Raw genomic sequence first — 21,104 nt, forward strand, 5'->3', positions numbered from 1 at the left:
AAAAGGCTGCTCTATAGTTAAGAGCAAGCTTATAAAATGTCAAAGTAATATAAAAAATACTCAAACTAGATACTAGAATAATATCTCAAAATGTCACCTCACTGAAAAGTCATGTTTTCCTTTTAATGTAATGTATGGGACAGAAGCAGGTACTGTAGTTGTGCATAATATTACAACATATAACATTAGTTTGCATGATACGTGACTGGACCTAATTGGAAGCACATTTTCTGTTTTGGAAATATGTAAAGACATAGTTTCAATATTTAGCTTGGAAATTAAAAGGAAGCTAGTTCATCATGACGATGCAAGACCAATGAGTGCACATGCCTTTGAAATCTCATGGCTCTAATGTAATTATCCTAATGCTGCACATCCATATTAATATTCTAAAAATAAAAAAATTAAACGAAAACCGCACATCTGTAATGGAAATTTCATTTGATGTTATTCAAGCTCAAGGCCAGTTCGTTCCCCATCGGTGCATCCCCAGCTCAACCCTTGGTTTATTGTCACTTGGCTGCGAGTATTTAGGCACTCAAGTAGCAGGATGGGTGTATAAATACAGTGGAAGAACACAACACTATTTTTCACTTAAGTCTCTCACACACTAGACTTTAAAACCCAACTCCAGTCAAAGCTTCTGTCTTTTAGTTTTGGATGGAGTACAGACATGGTCAGTACATGTTATTTTCACGTTGCTGTCTGTGTCTCCATTGGAGAGATTTCGCCTTACTTTCTGTACAGGTAAGGGGTGTCCAAAAGAACAGGCGGGGAGAAAAATCCCACTGTTAACACAGACAACAATATAATGCCTAATAGAGCTTCTGTTCTTTCCCTACTTTATCCAAAAGTGAAAATAATTTTACCTGGGGATAGGGAGGCCATACATGATTGGATGGATGGTGATGATCAATGTGGATGGAGGAATCCTTCCACTGTGCTAATGTATTCTCCTGGCAGGGAGCCTTCCTCACTGGCAGAATACAATGATCAGTGTTGCCGGCTATAGCCAGCCGCACTGATCAATTAGGAAAAACTCAACAGATTGGTGGTACACAAGTTGATCTATCATACAACATCATCGTGTACAACCAGCTAGCCCATATATGGATCAAAATTCAGCCGGTCCCCACTAAACCAGCTGAATTACGATCCATGTGTGGCCGGCTTTAGGCCTTGATAAAACCTGCGGTTTTATCAGTTTCTGACATTCATAAAAAAATATTCAGTTTTGATAATAACTCATCCAATAAAATAGTAATTGGCGGAAGAAATACTTCCAGTGGCCAATTCTTCTGTCAGACTCCAGAGGCAAGATAACTGATAGTGGCGGTGAGGGGACCAGTGCTCAAGAAGATAACGAGTAGGGAAAAATGTTTGGTCCCCAGGGTAGGATACTAGCTTTGCTCAAAGAGGAAACTTTGACTTTGAGCCATTACATTTACATTAATTGTTATATCTGCCTGGATTTCAGCTTTAAATAGAGAGGGAATACATAAGATTCAAAATATCTTGGGTGTTTGGTAAAGGTTTTATACCTTTACTTTTTTTTCATCCACCCTGCCCCTTGGCTGCCCTTCTCTCTTAGGCAAGAATGACATCTCCACTGATCTAAAGCCTCCTGGTATACAGTATGAATGTCATATATCCCAGAATGCTTCACTTTTCATTCACAGTGACTAGTGGAGTACAGGATTGATGTGTGTCATAATGGGGCCAAACTGCTTGAACCAGGAAGAGGTACCCAGTGCCCGATGACGTCAAGAACAAAGACGGCAGCATTGGGCAAGGCGCGTGGCAGCGGTGCGGAAGATCACAGTGGGACAATGCCTGATCTGTTGGACAGGTAAGTATGTAAGTTAAGGACATTAACCCTGGATATTAGGTAAGAGAGGGAAAATCTGTGTGGGGGTAATTATGAGGAGGAGGGAAGTTCCTCTTTAAGTAATGCTAGATTTGACAGCAGTTACATCTAAACTTCTGGACTTCAGAACATGCAAATTAACACAGGAAAACGGTCATCTGATCTCAAAGATCCGCAAGATGTGAAAAAGGAACAGTGTACTTAAATTGAATTGCATAATTCAGTCAAGCATTAGTACTAATCATATTTATTTTTGGTGGAGGAAGAAAATACACACAGCTGTCCCACTAACAAATTCAGATGTACAAGAAACAAATTGTTACATTTTAAAACAGAAAACCAGGAAAATAATTTCATATTATCAGTCTATCAAGTAATGGTGTTGTGGAAGGACTACTTTACGCTAGTCCTCTGAAAAATGATGCACGGTGGATTGTTTTTCCAGAAAGCGTTTGACAGGCAGTGAAAAGGCTTTATGTTACCTCCTCACCAACCGTTTAAACCCCCAAAAGGCTGCACCTCTATACTGCAACCACAAGCTGATGTGGCGCAGCCCCATTCACCTGGGTTGCATTCAATGGGCAGTACTTCCCACCAAACGTGACAGGGGATAATTTTTGCCTTGCCACAATGCTAAGAACCATGGCCGTGACATGTGTATACCCTCACAGTATAAAGCAGCTTAGAGGGGGCAGTAAAAATGCTGCTCCACCCTCTAGCGACCTCTCTATTGTCATTGTACTTAACATAAAGTATGTATGTTTTGGGAACAAGTAGTAGCAGAGAAGCTGTCAACATAGTCAGTACACTACTAGGGGCCAGAGCTGTGGACAGCTGTCGGTGAAGAGGGGCATCAGTTCATGGTATTTACTTTTAACTTTCATTTTCCAGCTAACCAGGCTGTCCTTAGTAACTCCAGTATTTTGCTTAATGCAAATGTATGCCCTCCCACCCCTTCCACCCCCATAGCAAACAAGTGCTGGAAGAGTTCTAGTAGCAATATTAGTGACCAAGACAATATTTTATATAATGCCATAGTTGTTACTACTCCTACACACAATTACTTGTATAACCCAATACAAACGTATTTACTTTTTTGGGGCAGAGCTGCAAACAGCTGTCTTGTGAGCTTTTACCCAAGGAGACACACTGGGATTTTTTACAGCTTGTAGAAGTCTACATTAGGCATACAGGGTTCATTTCAGTGCTGGATGAGATGACCAGAAGCTCTAATGCAGTGGTGATCACAGGTGATATAATTTGCTGCTCAGTGATTGCAGTATTCTAGTCTGCATCTTCCCAAGGTAATACATAAAACCTGGCCTGTTAGTGGGCCCTGAGGACAGGGTTGATGACCACTGCTCTAAAGGCAATAACGCTAAGCAGCTAGCTAGCTAGAAAACAGATTCTCTTGTGATCTGTGACTAGCAACAAATATACTGAAGTCTCCTCCTGTACATCTGACATCAGATATTCTTAAAGGGGGTACAGGGTCAATGTTAGAACCTTCAATTCTTAATAATACAGTATTCAATTTGGGTTATCCCCACACGCACATAGATTTTCTATGTTTAATTTGCTTCAAGAGCTCTCCTAATGGGGTCCCTTCTAACCCCAGGCCCCACAGCAGCTGATATATCTTCACCCCTGCACCCTTGTTGTGCATATGTAACACTCAATGTTGTTGTGAAGCTTCAATTTAATTAAACAGCAGTATTGTGATTTGTTTTTAGATCTGCTTGATACTAATAATCTACACTTATTTTCTATATACGCTCTACTATGATCCTTTTGTTACCAATAGTAACCCCTACACTCCCTAGGCATTCCTTACTGGGGGGTTCTCCTCTCTTTTTTCCATAGCAGCTACATGAGTTGCTTTGGCTATAGTTACATCACTGGATAAGTGGGCCTCTGGATGTATTTATATGCGTGTACGAGGGATGGGTGTAGCTTAAAGCACATCAGGGTGGGTGGGGGTGCTGGGAATGGGACGTAGGGATTTATATTTAAACCTGAACCTGACCTTTAAAATGTAAACATATTTTATTAATTTGTTCTTAATTTATAAGGAACTGAAAAGCCATAACAGTTATATAAACGCAGCCTTTTCAGTTTCCGCACCCTTGCAGCTCAAATTTATTGGTATCCCAGAAATAGCAGATTCAATTATCAAGCAAATATTTTCTCAAGTCAAAATAAATTGTTGTCATTTTTCTGTCACTTGGCAAGAAGAATGTCTGTTTTTCATTGATGACACAGAGTTCTATTTGTCAATTATCCCTATAATTTAGCAAAGGAATGTTGTAATAAAAACAATGATTGAAAAAGATATGCGCAAACGTAAACAATATATTTTGGACACTTTGTATCTTCCAAACCACTTTTTTTTCTGCAGGACCCATATTAAACAAATTTAAAGTGGGTCGATAAAAAAATGTTCTGCTCTGCCCCTGATTTCATTACTGAAGAGATTATTTTGTGAGAAAAGGTTTTAACACAAAACAGATATCAGAATTTGTCACCCGCTAGGAATTCCATCTGTCATGTCAGGCTAGCCCGGCTTCCTGACTTTCTGTCTAGAATCTGGAATGTATGGGGGGGACAAAGATTGTCTCTCCCTGTCCTCAAACAGCATCAAGAATGCATGGATCAATTTCAGTAAATTCAATCAAACAATTATTTAAACATTCAGAATTAAATTTCTGCTTCCTTCTTCTTACAGTGCCTCTATTAACAAATCAAGGTTAGCATAAGATTCATACTGCAGCTACTACAAAACTGCTTACTAACAATTTTGTTTTATGGTGCAAGTAAGCATGCTTTCTGTTTTAGATCTAGCTGTCTGCTCAGATACAGTAGTATGTCTGGCTAACTTGCCAACATAGTCATCTACCTCAGCCCAAGGCCCACAGTTAATAAGCCCACTGTCAAGGGAGCCCTGGCCAGATGACATCCACTTTCCAGGTTGTCCCTCCCAGATCACATCCACCTTTCCAGGTGGTCTTTCCCCTAATTATGCGGTAACCGCCCATTACGACTGCATGCTCAGTAACTCACATAAGGGTAATAATGGTAAGGGTGTGTTCTCGGGACGCAACCTTAGACACAGCATCATTGGGACCGGGCACCTAGATGTGGGACTGCCCCAGCAAATCATTGACATCTATGGTCCGGTAAAGAAAGCTTACTGTACAAGGCCATAGTTTAGCACATCAATGAGTATCAGGGTTCTAATTTTGTATTTGCAATATAACTGCTGTGACAGTCAGGCGTGGTTAGATTAACTCAGACTTCAAAAGCCAGTCACTGTAATTTGGTAAAGACAGGGTACAAGTGTGTTCTGACAACAATAGGAAAAGCCCCGCCACATTAAGCACTGCGCGTCTGTTCTCTGCATCATAGAATACACTTAGCCAGAGGCTGCCCACTAATCCTGTAATGAACCCTATCAACTTAACCAGAACCAAAGACAGCACACAGACCCCTTTGTGTTTAAGTGATGACACTAATTTTAAGCAAAATAATAGCTGCAGTGTTATTGAATGACTCTTGCAGTCATGGCCAGGGCCTTTCCAAAAAAAGAGGAAACAAATGAGCTTTTAGGGTTATCATAACAGGAGACAGTAATACTAGAGTTGGTTGGAAGAAAATACATAGGCATGAATCTTAAAGTACTCCATAGAAGTATTGTCTTGTCTTTCATTACCCTAGTCAAAAACCAAATGCAGTATAATGTACTTTGTTTTAGTTTCTGTAATCCTAGTCGCAACTGGGAGGAAATTTGCACCCTACAAATTTAGAACTCTTTCCATGGCCTATTTTTTCTGTTTTAACAATTATCAAATTTTAGTTTGTGCTTATATCTCCAAAGACTGACATAATTTCCCTCTGTACTACAACAGCCTATTGTGCTTTATGAAGGATGTGATACTATACTTTATTACAAATGCTGTAGGTCCACTTAAAGCCTTCAGTCATTTTTTTCATCTATTAAATCTTCTGCCCTTGTTGTTTTAACTTTGGATAGTAAAACATTTTTTTCTGCCAGTAAATACCTTATACAGCCCACTTCCTCTTTCTTGTCTGGTCATTAGCCTAGGCTTATGACATCATGCACAGATCTCTCTCACAGGAAGGATGGGGAGATGAGTCATAAGAGGGCCAATGAGAGCTGCAGAGCTGGAGGTGTGCCTCTGTGTGTCTGTGTAAATCCAAGTAGTGAACAGGCAGCAGCTTCGGCTGCCCACAGTTAAAATGGTTGCAGCCAGACTTAGTGGAGGGAGATTTCTGCGGCATATTTGCCAAGTACAGAATCACAGTATATATAAAATTACATGCAAAGTGGTTGGCTGGAAGCTTCAGAATGGCAAAGATGTTTTTATTACAAATTATGTGAGCAGACTGTAGTTCCTCTTTAAAAGCTATACTATGCCGAATGTAAACCTGCCTGGTAATGCAAATGGCAAAACAACAAATGATGTGTCTACAGCTCAATGTATTAAACATGAAGAATATGTCAAAAGATTATTTATTGTAGGACCAAGCATTAGAATGGGGAAGATGTGTGACCTATTGACTCTGGCCCCAAAATGACTGTTGCTGCCATGTGGACTAACTGCTGACCTCCTGGGATTTGCACACACTGTAGTCTCTAGAATCTGCAATAAAATAAAGGCCAACTCTGGCTTATAATAAAAAACATAGTCTGGAGGAGTTAGAATAAAAAAATTAACCAGATTAAGGACAGCAGGATTAAAGGTATGTATATCTAAGCCTTTGAAAAAAGAAAAAAAATGCAGGGGAAGAGGGGTCTGGGAAGAGGCGGAAGGATAATAATGGTGATCCAATGAATCTAGAGTTGGGCTTCAACATACGAGAAGTGTTAAATTTGAAATCGTTTTTTTTTCTTTTTAATTAAAACAGCTAAAAATGAAAAAAAAAAAAAAAAAAAAAGAGGATATAGTGGGTTCAGGATCAGCAAATTTGTATGCCAGACTTGAAAAATGTTGTGTGGCAAGAATTTCAGTATACGTCAAAAACCCATACAGTTCCCAGATTTCAATCCAATAGTGTATAGAACAGGAGATTTGCAACGTGAATGTAAGCTTCAAATATTTGTAGAAACTGATGTGGGCATTACCCAGCACCTTGCTGAATCTGCCACTAAGTATTCAGGCCGTACCTATTCAGTACTAGATAGATGTACCTTAAAAAAGAACCACTGAGTGCACTTTACATTAGATCGTGTGATCATAGTCACCAAACAGCTTAGGAATTTATTCAGTATATAAGTATAAAACAACACTAAAAATTGCGTGAAAAATGCTGGAGCACTTGCAGAGTGCTAGAACGGGAGGGCGCTTCCAAGACTGTGACACTGCACGTGGAAGCTCCCACCCGCTCTAGCACTCTGCAAGTGCTCCAACATTTTTCACACAAGTTTTTAGTGTTGTTTTTTACTTATATACTGAATAAATTCCCAAGCTGTTAAAGGATTGGCTTGGTGCTTCTCTCTCCTTTTGCTTTCCTTTTGTTCACAGGGATCGGGTTCCCCAGCCTGCGCCTGAAGCAGCCTCGCTCCCTTTACAGCCTGCATTTAGAGACTTTTTTAGAGACTAATTTTTAGGGGTTCATCCCCCAGAACTTTCAATCCACTCACCATTCACATGGTTGCACCTTCATGTATCAGCATGCAGATGCATGCCTTTTTTATTTAAATTTTAAACTTTAATCATTTTCATCAGATGGTTTAGCGCTGAACATTATACCAATATTGTGTATCAATTTAAGGGTTAGCACATCACTTAGAGGCATATACCTAAAATGTAATGCTTCCAAAGTGAGAACTGCTAAAACTTGGAATGGGAGAGCAGTAGTACAGTTTATCACACATGTAAGTACATCATTACAAATCTAGGCTCGAAATATAAAACAGAAATGTACAACACCATGTATACATGGCTGCTAAGATGCGCCACCCTTTTAATAAAGCTCATAAAAAATCAGGTGGCTCAGTGGTACCATGAAGTGGAAATATGTGAGAATAAGTGACAAATGTGGAAATTAGTCCTAGAAAAAAAATAAATTCCCAAATCACTGACATCCATGATACATATCTCTGAAGTTCTAAAGTTTCATGGACTATAGGAACAGGGCAAGACATTCAATTTGTTTCATCTACAGATGCTCTGAGACCTGGTAGGAGGAAAAAAAGTCTATTGAGCAGTAAAAGCTCTGGACTTTCCAACTGGTAATCCAAAGTTTTCCAATCTATTACTGGGTACACCAATCCATTTGAATACACATTTTCTATTGACTGCACCAATTTGATAGGTCATGCAGATCAATCCATCATCCATGTCTAATGATCTACACAGAACACTTTGCAGTATAGTTATAAAAAAAAAAAAAAATCGATGTACGAATGTCTTAAAGTTTTTGTGATCCCATATAAGTAAGGCTATGCCAACCCCTCTATTAGAGCTAGCCATAGTACACTGTACATGTCTTTTAAAAAAACAAGGCTTGTAAATACAGTTTTATGGTGATCTTCAGGCCGGTCACGTGACCTGCGGCCGCTTTACATTTCCGATACATGGATACTGCATGAGGGGCCAAGATCTCACTCTGACGTCAGCCAGGGTGGTTTAAACATGGCCGCTCAGCCCCTCCTACAGTAGCCCTGGAAATCGTCTGGGAGTCACATGACCAGCCTGAAGAGCGCTCTAAATCAGTATTTACATGCCTCGTTTTTATAAAAGGCATGTACGTTGTGTGGTATGCCAGGCTATAATAGAGGGGCTGGCATTGAGCATTTCGAATATTTGATTTATAATAATAGCGGCGGGGGGTTTAGAGACATAGACACAGGAATGGAACTGACAGGCAGGGAGGGAGGGGGAGAGAGGATAGCTGAGAGTAGGCTGCGGATGACAGAAGGATGTACACTGAACCATGGTGGTCAGGGCTCAGCAGCTGATTTTCGTTGTCAGCGCAGAGAGGGGGACACAGGAGCTGGCAGGTTCAGGCAGGTTTTTTTTTACAGTTTACAGGGGAGCAGATTACACAGCACAAGCAATGTGCTGTGTAATCTGCTTTAAGGGACCAGGATCTCTATTTTTTTAACAAACACTTTAAGCATTCACACAGCCATCATAAATATTCACAGAAAATTGCCTAATACGTTTATGTCCTATGATTATCACTGTTTATAAAGTGGTATTTTCCTAACTGAGGTACTGTATATCAGGAAAATACCATAATACCATAAAATAAAATAAAAAATAAAATAATACCATAAAAATAAATATATTGGGCAAATTACAGGAACTATGTGTGCGAATGCTTGAAATGTTTGCACAGCAAACAGACCCCTTCATGCATACATCATACAAAAGCTACGTAATCAAAGGGAAAACAAAGTCTTGTTTGACATGACTATACACATTCTGCAGACATGATGTACATACATACTAAACATACATAAAATGGACTATTTGTGTTACTGTACAGTTGAAGCTACAGATATTCCAGGCAGTATTCTTATGTCTGTTCCCTTTGCTTCTTTACCATAGAAATATAAATAGATGGAAGAATAAAGTATTGTTTTAAAAGGATTTGCTGTCTTTTCTTTTGGTTTCTATAGGTATTGCCAACTCTTAAAAAAAATGGTGTAGTAAAGACTAGCTGAACAATTGCAAGTTAGCCAAATATTTCAGATTTTGTGGGAACCCGCTCACTGGCTTTACATCCTAGTTGATTTTAGGAAACTTTAGCTACATACATCAATGTGATATACTCTCCTATATACAGTATACCAGGGTTATTAGTTTGTCTACAATCCAATGTTGCCAACTATTCTTAACCCAGATTAAAGTATATTTAAACCCAATAACAAAAATGTTGTATATTACAGATTGCCATTCATTAGATATAATACCTGTAGCTGTGTTTTCTTTTTCAAATACAGAAAAATATCGGTTGGTCATGCCAGAAATGCCATTTTCATGTAACGACATGTGTACTAAACTGAAATCTCAAACAATGTTATCAACCTTTCCAACTATCTTCTGTAAACTACACATGTAATGAAGGTGAGGAGAGGGTGTTTGTAGTCCACATCAGGAGAGAAGCCTACGGTGACAATGCTGTTCCTCCATAGATACAGTATGGTGATTAAGCTTTGTCATCCGTAGGATAGGAAATGTGTTACTTACAGCATCACCAGGAGAAAAAGGGCAAAAACTAAAAATATGAAATTATTACAACCACTATAGCAAAGAACTGGTGAACTGCAGTATATTACATTTTTGTTTTTGGGTTTAGATTGTGCAAGCTGGTGTAACATGACAACTGAGACCAAGCAGTTAAAATTCACCTTTACAGGTTAATTCAAATTGCCCTGGAGTCCTGATTCTTTTAAATTAAGCACAAATACATGTTGGGGGAAGTTTGAATGTCGTTAAACTAATACTGTAATGATAAGAAAAATTCACGAATACTTATGTATATAGTCTAACGGACAGTGCCGGGACAAGGCAATCTAGAGTCCAGGGCAAACATGGCAAATTGAGCCTACCCCAAGATGTATGACTGTGTACCCTCCAAAAAAATAAAAATAAAAATTGAGCACTGATCTGCATGTTTCAAACCCCCCCCCCCCTCCATTCCTCCCAGTACTAGTCCCTCCTGGCACAAATCTTTGCCCCTCCAGCTCAAATGCTCTCCCAACACAAATCTCTACAAAACACTACTCCAAGCACAACCCCCCAAATATCTCCTACTAGAACAATTCTTACCCCCTGCCACCTCCCCCAAATCCCCCCTCCCAACACAAATTCCCCCCCCAATCTCCTCATGGTGTCCCCCACCACATGATACCACAGTGTCCAGGGAAGCTGGCTCTCCTGCCCACCCCTTGTCCCGGCCCTGCTAATGGATATACCAGTTAATAAGTAGAATTTCTGGTTGTGAGAAGCAATATTTTCAGAGCGGACTTCCTATCTTTAGCAACCCGTGTTCAGTCTAATCTAGCTGATTATAGTTCATTGTGACAATGTTTAAAGCTGAAGTCTAGATATGATTTTTTTGCATAGTTACATTTGTCCAGCTTGGAAAATCGTAAGTATGCATCTCATAGCTATGGGACTGCTGTGGAAGGTGACAATCACTGAAGCAGGTGTTGCTACTACAGTGATAGCTAAAGATTTCCTGAGTCCTATGACTGTATGAGGTGGAGAGGCAGGCGCATTGACATCACAATCTCTACTATGTCAGAGAATGCCTCATATTCACTGAAAAAAATCAAGGTGTTTTGTAAATGGCAAAAGTGTGATCACCAAGCAGATGGGAGGCCGGCCGGCACAGGACCCAGTGACTACTACAGTCATTGTCACCTTCCACCACAATTCCTCAGTTATGAGATATGCATACTTACATTGGACAAAGCTGGACCAATGCAACTATGCAATAAAGATCATACCTGCACTACAGCTTTAAAGTGGAGCTCCACCCAAAAGGGGAAGCTCCACTTATTTGCCCCCTCCCCCACATTTGGCACCTTTTGGGGGTGGGGGGTACCTGGTTTTAACAGGTTCCCTGCTCCCACTTCTGGCTGATCTCGCCACGGCAAAATCAGCAGGAAGCTCGTCCCTCCTTCCCCTGCCATGGGACCATTCACAAAGTGCAGCATGCTTCACGCATGCGCCTTAGGGAACCAACTGTGAATTTGCAAGGCTTCACTGCTGGTTTCCCTTAATGGAGATGGTGGTGGCAGCACCCAACAGCCGAATGAAAAATCGGCTGGGGTGAAGACACAGCTGGATTCGTGGACAGGTAAGCGTCCTAATATTAAAAGTCAGCAGCTACAGTATTTGTAGCTATTGACTTTTAATTTTTTGTGAAGGAGCCTGGAGCTCCGCTTTAGGTACAGCTATGATTTGTAAATGAATTGGAACTTTCTAACCATACTTTTAAGGGTGTTATTGCATCTTTAAATACTATATTTCTTTTTCCTTGGTCATTTAAATGAATTCTAAATTTGGGGTAGGTGTAGCTGCACCATATGTGAATAAATCTGTCAACTGCAGTTGTGAACTACATATTTATATAAATGTAAACTCACATTTTTTTTTTCTTAACTAAAGTCACGTTTTAGGTTACTTTTTATCACCCTATTATCCTGGGTGAAAGTCTTTAGCACTCTATAAAATAATCGTTCCATGTTGTCTTCATAACATATAAAAAAAATGAAAAGGCAAGAAACCTTCTCAGTGAGTGCACTTAAAAAATGAGAACTCCGCTGCTTTCAGGAGAGCTGAGACTCTACAGGAGAGCTGAATTATCACTCAATTTCTGTTCCCATTCTCCCTTTCTAAACTTGTCTCTCAAAAGGAAGAGAGAACTGAAACTGGCATGGTTCAAAGAACTGCAATGGAAGAATGGGGACTAGGAAACCAGTGATATGACCACATTGGTCACAGAACAATCACTCTGCCCAAAACATTTAAAATGAGTTCCCCTTTAAATTTTCACTAAAGTGTAATCAGTGCTTTGTATAAAAAAATATAAAAAAAATTATAAAGTGCTACATTCAAACAATGTACCATACAGTAGTAATGCACATAAATCTGTTAGAGCAGCTAAGATGACAAAAGAACAATTGCTATTTAGCTATTCAATATTGTAAGTCAGTTCTAGGAGTCTCAGATCTACCAAACAATTCACAAATTTGTAAAACACGACATTGTGAAAACTGACCGCTGCATATTACTGATAGGAACTTGAACTTCACAGTCTGTTCTTTGCAGAGACTTGGTTACTGTTGCACTGAAAAACACTGCTCGGTTATGGAAGCCTTCTACATGATTGTAACAGTGCAGCTTGTCAGTAGCTAGAAATCACCTAATACATGTGTGTCTTTTCTTCAAACTTGTACTTTAATGCTTCATGTACCGCCAGGCTTCCATTGCTGATAAGAATGTCTTCTGGCTTCTCCCGGGTGTAGGTTACTGTACTTGAGTATCCATTGTGCAAACTATTTTTATCCTAAGAAAAAAGGCAATGTTACTAATTTTAGCAAATTTAAACATGTTTAAATTAGAATTTCAGATATGGATTTTATTGTATAGTTACATTGGTCCAGCTTGGAGTATGCATATGTCATGCCTGTGGGACTGTAGTGTAAGTGGAGAGTCACTGTAGTAGTCACCTGTTCTACAGTGATTGCTGCAGTGTTCCAGGTCCCATGCTGAGGAGCTTTCCAGCTGCATAGTACCAACAGGGGGTTGCCTGCATAGCACGGGTGCCATATACAGAACGCATTGCATTTTTGTCAATGAATGCAAGGAGCACTATGATCGAACAAGGTGGAGAGGCGGGGCAGAGTCATTGCCACCTCATCCAGTCAAGGAACCCTTTGCATTCATTGAGAAGAATGCAAGACGTTCTGTGAACAGAGTGAATAACCCATTGTAAGAACTTGGAAGATAGCAGCAATCACTGTATTAGCAGCATTTAGTGTTTCTCTACTTCCACAAAGGCCCCATGGGTGCATCATCTACATACGAACATTGGTTCAAGCTGGACCAATGTAACTATGCAATGAAATCCATATCTGGGATTCAGCTTTAATCTAAACTATATTTATTGTACTTCCTGGTCCGCATCTTCCACATCTCCTGGTCCACTTCACATCTAACAGTCAGCCCATCTTAAAAAAACTTCTACTAAAAACAATTTACTTTGAGTGTAGGAAAATTGAGGCAAGCTTCAGGGTTGGCAAACCTCTTCCCTGAGTCTCTCCTGCTTTTGTCAGCATTGATTTTAAAAGTGTATGACTTTTTTTGAATGGAATAGGCGTTCTCATTGACAGATACACCCTCACCTCTTGTTCTGGTGACTATTGTAATGTATCGGATTTCCCATCATTTTATGTCTTCAATAACAATGGTTACCAGGACAAAGGGAGGGTAAATTTACACAGTAGCAGCACAAACCGCCATCAAAAATTGACAGGGGCTCTAAACTTTCCCTACTCTATCCAAAACTAAAGAAGAGTTTTGCCTGTGCATACATTTTATTACAGACTCCTCTGACATATCAGATAGAAAACATAAGAGCACTGTAGTTTGAACATTTTGAGAGTTCTGAATCTAAAGCCTGGAGGTATCTGGTAATAGTTAGCGACATTTAACTGGAATTATTCTGTAAAGTTGAAGATGATTTATAGCCTGTCAAAGGCACTTCTTCAGCTCTAGTGAGTGTCAGAAAAATACCCCAGAACCAACACTTGATTCAATAACCATGGAAAGGCAGATTTTTTTTTCTAAAGATGGGAGGTATGAAAATTGTGAAACAAACTAGTTCTAGTTACATAGTCCCATCCTTGGTGTCAGGAAGGCTTCATAAATATAAATCCCTTGATTTACATGGCTGAAGATATGAATTTTGCCAAAACACCGGTGTAGAGATGTTAAAACAGCATTATATGTAGAAAATAGATGGTACTACTAGATATACACTGACCTGGACAAATAGGAACCTTCAAAGACAACTCCTGAAAATATACGTTTAAAGATTGGCTATCATAAAAAGACTAAAATCTGCCAGAGTGAATTTTTTTTGTTATCAGTCGTGATACTGCATCAGTACTCATCCTAAATTAAATGAACAGCCTAACTGACAATCCTTAACTGAAGATCTTAGATCACATATTTGTCTATCCCATTCAACAAATGAATCTAAGGCCAGACCAGTAGTGGACAACTCGTTTTTTAAAGGTCTTACAGCTCATTCATCTTCTGCATAATTACACTGATAATAACAGACTGGACAACAATCATTAAATACTTCCGCACTTGGTGTTGCCGTTTTACATTTAACCTCTTTCTGCCCAGCCCCAGTATCTGTAACAGGATCTTTATTCCTGGGGGCGGAAATGACCAGCCAATCACTTGTCCACTGTTATTGGCTGTGACAGTCATCACATGATCAGGAGTCGGTCCTGCCGGTTCCTGATAATTAGCAGCGAGCATGCTCTCAGCACAGAAAGCTCTGCCACCCATAGATGCATATGTGAGGTGTGTAATCATTAAATTCCACCCACTTTGTTGCTTCACATATGCATCACATGGGCAGCAAGAGGTTAAATGCTGCCTTCTCTATTCCAACCAAAACTGCTTGGAGAATTACAATACAAATAATGGCACAATCACAGCAATGAAATACATGTACTTTACTTTCTCTTCATGAACACTTACCTTCATTGATGTTGGCACCCTGTAACTGGATGAAGAGGTGCTTTTGTTATCACCTTGCAGGATAATAACTCTTATTATAAGTACAATGAGAAAACCAAGCAAGAAGGTTGCAGTAAAAATGATAAAAAACATCTTTAGGTTCCACGGGTCTGAGAAGTATTCTGTTGGAAAATAATACAAGGATTAAGAATAAGAGCATCAATTGTACATGTAGATTTTAGTTTTAAATGTATTCCATATGGTCTATGTACTGTAGATGTTACTCTGTTTTTAAGATACTGAACACTACTTTGTAAGGAAAAACCTGCCTCTCTGCTCACTCCTTTAATTAAGGCAAAGGTAAACTTAAACCTCTACAATGTAGGTTTGAATGTTGTAGCAGATTTGTTATAGTGATAGATATACAGGCATTCCCCACTTTTAAGTACACAATAGGGTTTATTTACTAAAGTTAGTAAGTGCAAAATCAGGCTCACTTCTGCATAGAAACCAATGATCTTCCTGGTTTTATCACCCAAGCTTAATTAAACAAGCCGTGGTTAGAAGCTCAATGGTTTCTATGCAGAAGTGAGCCTGATTTTGCACTTTCCAGCTTTAGTAAATAAACCCCATGTAACCAATCTTACACTCTAGAAAAAGCTGACACTCTTGAGCATACGGTTGATTTTTTAGGCAAAACATGTACAGAATAATGTTGGTGCTCAAGAGAGCATTTGCTTCCTATTGTAGTTACAATAAGAATTTCAATTACTATAGAATTGTAAATACAGGTACATGTTAAAGCCCAACTCCAGCTTCCTAAATAACCATTTGCCAAACGTCACTGACACTCAACATAGAAAGGTACAATAGCAACACCCATAGAAGCTTTACTCCATCAAGTCACAGCCACTCACTTCTGGGTTGAATGATACTCAGTAATACTATTATTTAAACAACTTCCTGTGAACTCAGATTGTCAATGACACATTCCTGGGCTAGTTTTATTATGCAGCTTAGGCTCACATAGAATGGCGACCCAAATCACAATCACACTGCGAGCTCTGTTCTATCAGCACTTAGGTTTGCTCACAGCTAATGTGAGAAAAGAGGAAGAGTGACCCTTGCTCATCAGCTGTTTGGACAACATCTGGAATTAAAATGGAATTCCAGTCATACCTTAAAGGGTTTGTTATCCCAACGCTTCCTATTCCTGATATGTGCCTGCTGTACCTTGTACTTGTGTGAGATAGTATCCTTTTCTCTTTGTATTGCTTCCTTTATGTGAAATTCCTGGTGTTCCCACTGAGGCCTTGCTTTCCATAAAAAAAAAATGACCACACTAAGCAGGAGAGCACACCATGGTCAGTTCTCTAGCTATGCTGGGAACTCAGTATGCTCTCCTCCAATGATCACACTTGTCTTGACACGCCCCTGCTGCACAGCCATTTACTGGCAAATTCAGAGTGATGCTGCTTCTCCTTCCCCCAGGTTTTATGCAGCTGAGAACGAAGGGAATGTAATCACGTATAAAAAAAAAAAAAAAAAATAAGGTATTTATAATTTTTTTTTTTATCTATACACAAATGTATTGCCTTTCATTTCTATTTTAAATGGAATGGGTTGTTTTGCAAAGTTATCATTTACAATCACTTTAACTAAGCCTAAAACTACTCCCACACCCATTCAAAGACTATTCTATCTACCTTGCAAAAGAAAAGATGCCTATACTTATCTATACTGAAGCCACTCCAGTCCAGTCATATGACCAGCTTCCAGCACCAGCTTCAGTGTAGAGGGGCGACAGCCGACACTGGCTGCCCCATAGTAAGACTATGGGCGATGCTGCTGCCTCCCCTCTATACTGAAGCAGGTGTAGAAGCCTGTCATGTGATCAGAGTAGCTTCCAGTAAGTATAGGCATCTTTTCTAATACAGGGTAAATAGAATAGTCTTAGAATGGGGGTGAGAGTAGATTTAGTCTTAGTTAGGGTTTGACTGGAATGCACTTTAAGGTATGTATGATTACATTTGTTTGGAATTAGACTTTAACCGTTGCCGACTGTATACTGTACATATACGGTGGCAAGGCGGTACCTAGTATGTGATCCTGCACTTCCAGGTCTGGGGCGCGTGCACTGGCCTGCTCCCAGCGGGAGCTGATTGACGGGTATGGTGGACTCGGTATCCGCCCGCACCCGCCGATGCTTCGGTACATGGGCAGAACAGCGATCTGCCTAAATAAACATGACAGATCGCCATTCGGTGACTACAGAAGACATAGATCCTGTGTCTCTGTTAAGCAGAGGCATCAATCCAATCCTTCTCCTAGTACAAGCACATCCCCCACAGTAGTTAAGCACTGGTCAAGCACACATTTAACTCTTTGATCGCCCCTGATGTTAAACCCTTCCTAGCCAGTGTCATTAGTACAGTGACAGTGCATATTCTTTAGCACTGATCACTGTATTAGTGTCACTGGTCCCCAAAAAGTGTCACTTTCTGGAGCTCATATGATTTGTATGTAACTAATTAAAACACCTGTAGTAAAAATCATGTTTGAATTGCTATTTGCTTACATATCCAAAAATGCTAACCATTGGCTTAAAAAAGAGCCTAGCCCAGTCGAACAACCCTTAGCCAAAAGCTGAGGGACTGCACTGCCTGTTTTCCCATTTTGTGTGTGCGTGGGATCATTGCGGCTTTTCTACCTGGAAACCAACCCTAAGACTGCCTGCCCCAGAAAGGATTTCAGGGGTTCTTTATGGTGGCATGTCTTGGCCATCAGACAGCTAGAGTCTTGATTGACCAATCTAAGATTTTAGCAAGCAATATTTACAGCACAGGCAAATGTGACTGTAGAAAACCCACACAGATGCAAGAAGCAAGGGTAACAGTTCTGTCAAGGCAGTGGATGCCTATTTACAAAACCTAAAAACAAAATAACAGTCAGGCTACCTATTTCAGGAATTTTCATAAAATAAAAATTCACCAACAATTAGCAGAACAGCAGCTACTTTACACAATACATTTCTTATGAGAACAGTACATTTTGATGTGAACAAGGCAGGGTTGGGATGATAACAACATAACCTTGACATTCCAGTGACTTAATTCTGAGGCAAGCTGTGAAATATGTTTTTCTATAAAGTAATAAAAACTACCTTGTCCATTGCCAAGAGTGCATAATCTCTGCAGACAGGAGATGTACACGCAGTGGCCATTAAGACAGAAATCCTGCCCTCACAGCAGAAGTGGGTTAAGCTATATATTTGCAACTTTATGTCTAGAATGGCTTTGCACCTTAACAGATTTATGAGGATGGCTTTAAAATGTGACCTAAAAGACTTTAAAAACATCGTCGCTTGTGCGACAAGAATGGGTTTAAACCTTTCCAAGGTTTTAGAGTTAGCATGCATTTACAACATGTATAAGCAGCATCTAGAACATATGCGATGAACCTGAATGTAAGACAATTCATCAAAATGCATATGAGAACAACCCCCAACAATTGAAAGAGAACCAGTTATAGAGGAAACTGAATATTCAGTCAATTATTATAACTGAGCAGATTTGCATATTACCTCTCTTATTATATACAGTTGTGCTCAAAAGTTTGCATACCTTGGCAGAAATTTTGAAATTTTAGCATTAATATTGAAAATATGTCTGATCATGCCAAAAAATATGTCTTTTATTTAAGGATAGCAATCACATGAAGCCATTTATTATCACATAGTTTTTTGGATCCTTTTTAAATCATAATGATAAACAGAAATCACCCAAATGGCCCTGATAAAAACTTTACATACTTTGGAATGTTTGGCCTTGGTACAGACACAGAAGGTGGCGCACACATGTTAAAATGGCAATTAAATGTTTATTTCCCACATGTGTGGCTTTTTAAATCACAATTAGTGTCTGTGTATAAATAGTCAATGAGTTTGTTAGCTCTCACATGGATCCACCAAGCAGGCTAGACACTGAGCCATGAGGAGGTAGAAAAGAACAGTCAAAAGACCTGCGTAACAAGGTAATAAAACTTTACAAAGATGGAAAAGGATATAAAAAAGATATCCAAAGCCTTGAATATGCCAGTCAGTACTGTTTAATCACTTATTAGGGGCTCTTTTGATAACAAGCTAAGGTCAGGTAGACCAAGAAAGATTTCAGTCACAACTGGCGGAAGAATTGCTCAGGATACAAAGAAAAACCCACAGGTAACCGCAGGAGAAATACAGGCTGCTCTCCAAAAAGACGGTGTGGTTGTTTTTAAGGAGCACAATTCAATGATACTTGAACAAAAAAGAGCTGCATGGTTGAGCTGCCATAAAGAAGCCTTTACAGCGCCAATGCCACAAAAAAGCCAATAAAGTATGTCAAGAGGTTATTGGGCATATTGTAACCAGGCTTTTTGTGGAACTTGTACAGTAGAGGCTTCTTTTTGGCACCTTGACCATGCAGCTCTTTTTTGTTCAAGTATCATCATATTGTGCTCCTTAAAAACAACCACACTATATTTTTCCAGAGCAGCCTGTATTTCTCCTGAGGTTACCTGTGGGTTTTTCTTTGTATCCCGAACAGTTCCTGTGGCAGTTGTGGCTGAAATCGTTCTTGATCTATCTGACCTTGGCTTGGTATATCAAGAGATCCCCAAATTTTCCACTTCTTATTAAGTGATTGAACAGTACTGACTGGCATATTTCAAGGCTTTGGATATCTTTTTATATAATTTTCCATCTTTGTAAAGTTTCATTACCTTGTTACGCAGGTCTTTTGACTGTTCTTTTCTACCTCCTCTAGCCTGCTTAGTGCATCCATGTGAGAGCTAACAAACTCATTGACTATTTATACACAGACACTGTGGGGTTGATTTACTAGAGGCAAATCCACTCTGCACTATAAGTGCACTTTGAAGTGCAGTCACTGTAAATCTGAGGGGAAGATCTGAAATGAGGGGAAGCTCTGCTGATTTTATAATTCAATCATGTACAAGCAAAAATGCTGTTTTTTTTATTTTCCTTGCATGTCCCCCTCGGATCTACAGCTACTGCGCTTCCAAGTGCACTTGCAGTGCACTTGTAGTGCAAAGCGGATTTGCCTTTAGTAAATAAACCTCTAATTGTGATTTAAAAAGCCACAAATGTGGGAAAATTACCTTTAATTGCCATTTTACCCTGTGTGCCATCCTCTGTGTCTGTATCAAGGCCAAACAAACATTCCAGGGTATGTAAACATTTTATCAGGGCCATTTGGGTGATTTCTGTTATTATGATTTAAAAAGGATCCGAAAAACTATGTGATAATAAATGGCTTCATGTGATTGCTATCCTTAAATAATTATTATTATAATATTATATTATTATAATATTAATGGCAAAATTTCACAATTTCTGCCAGGGTATGCAAACTTTTGTACTTTCAACCTGACACTTTAGTTGTAGTTGACCTGTAAAAACCTGTGAACATTTTCAATGCTTTTTTGAATACCATAGAATTCATGGTGTTAGTGGCTAATGCTGGCCATACACTATACAGAAAATCAGCCAAACCCATTTTCGAAAAACGAACGTTCGATCGTGACCGCAAACGATCGTGCCATCATGTAATGACCGATAAATTGCTCAGTGGACATGAATAAATAATTTTTTGTTTGTTTTTTTACATATACCTAGTGCAGACAGTTCGGACGGGAAACACATTAACCTTGCAATTTATAATACGTTCGTCAGAAATTTTCCAAACTTCCCGTTAGTTTTTTTCCACAAAAACGTCACAAACGATTATTGATTTTTTGCCCATTAACTTGCCGAAAAACGAACGAAGTGTCTATACGAACGATTTTTCGGCCGATTTTTCGTATAGTGTATGGCCAGCATTACACTAGTAATGCATTTAAACTAGCTGCAAGTCTTGGAAATGGATCTCACAAGGACCTGCACTAAGGCTTCTATTACTGAACTCTCCTTCTTGGAGAGATCTCCAGGAGAGATATTT

The 21,104-nt window shown here is 39.4% G+C and overlaps 1 protein-coding gene across 1 annotated transcript in view; it reads right to left on the reverse strand.

The window, feature by feature from the left end:
* Positions 1-10,729: 10,729 nt before the first annotated feature.
* Positions 10,730-21,104, reverse strand: part of ITGB8 (integrin subunit beta 8) — a 187,892-nt gene continuing 177,517 nt past the window's right edge. The window contains exons 13-14 of the mRNA XM_073630056.1: positions 15,130-15,290; positions 10,730-12,916 (exon numbers count right to left, since the gene is read on the reverse strand). Of these exons, the coding sequence (XP_073486157.1) occupies positions 12,773-12,916; positions 15,130-15,290 (305 nt within the window). The 3' untranslated portion in view covers positions 10,730-12,772. The remainder of the gene's footprint in view (positions 12,917-15,129; positions 15,291-21,104) is intronic.

This window comes from Aquarana catesbeiana, linkage group LG05, assembly GCF_042186555.1.
Source record: "Aquarana catesbeiana isolate 2022-GZ linkage group LG05, ASM4218655v1, whole genome shotgun sequence".
In the NCBI taxonomy this organism is placed as follows: Eukaryota; Metazoa; Chordata; class Amphibia; order Anura; family Ranidae; genus Aquarana; species Aquarana catesbeiana.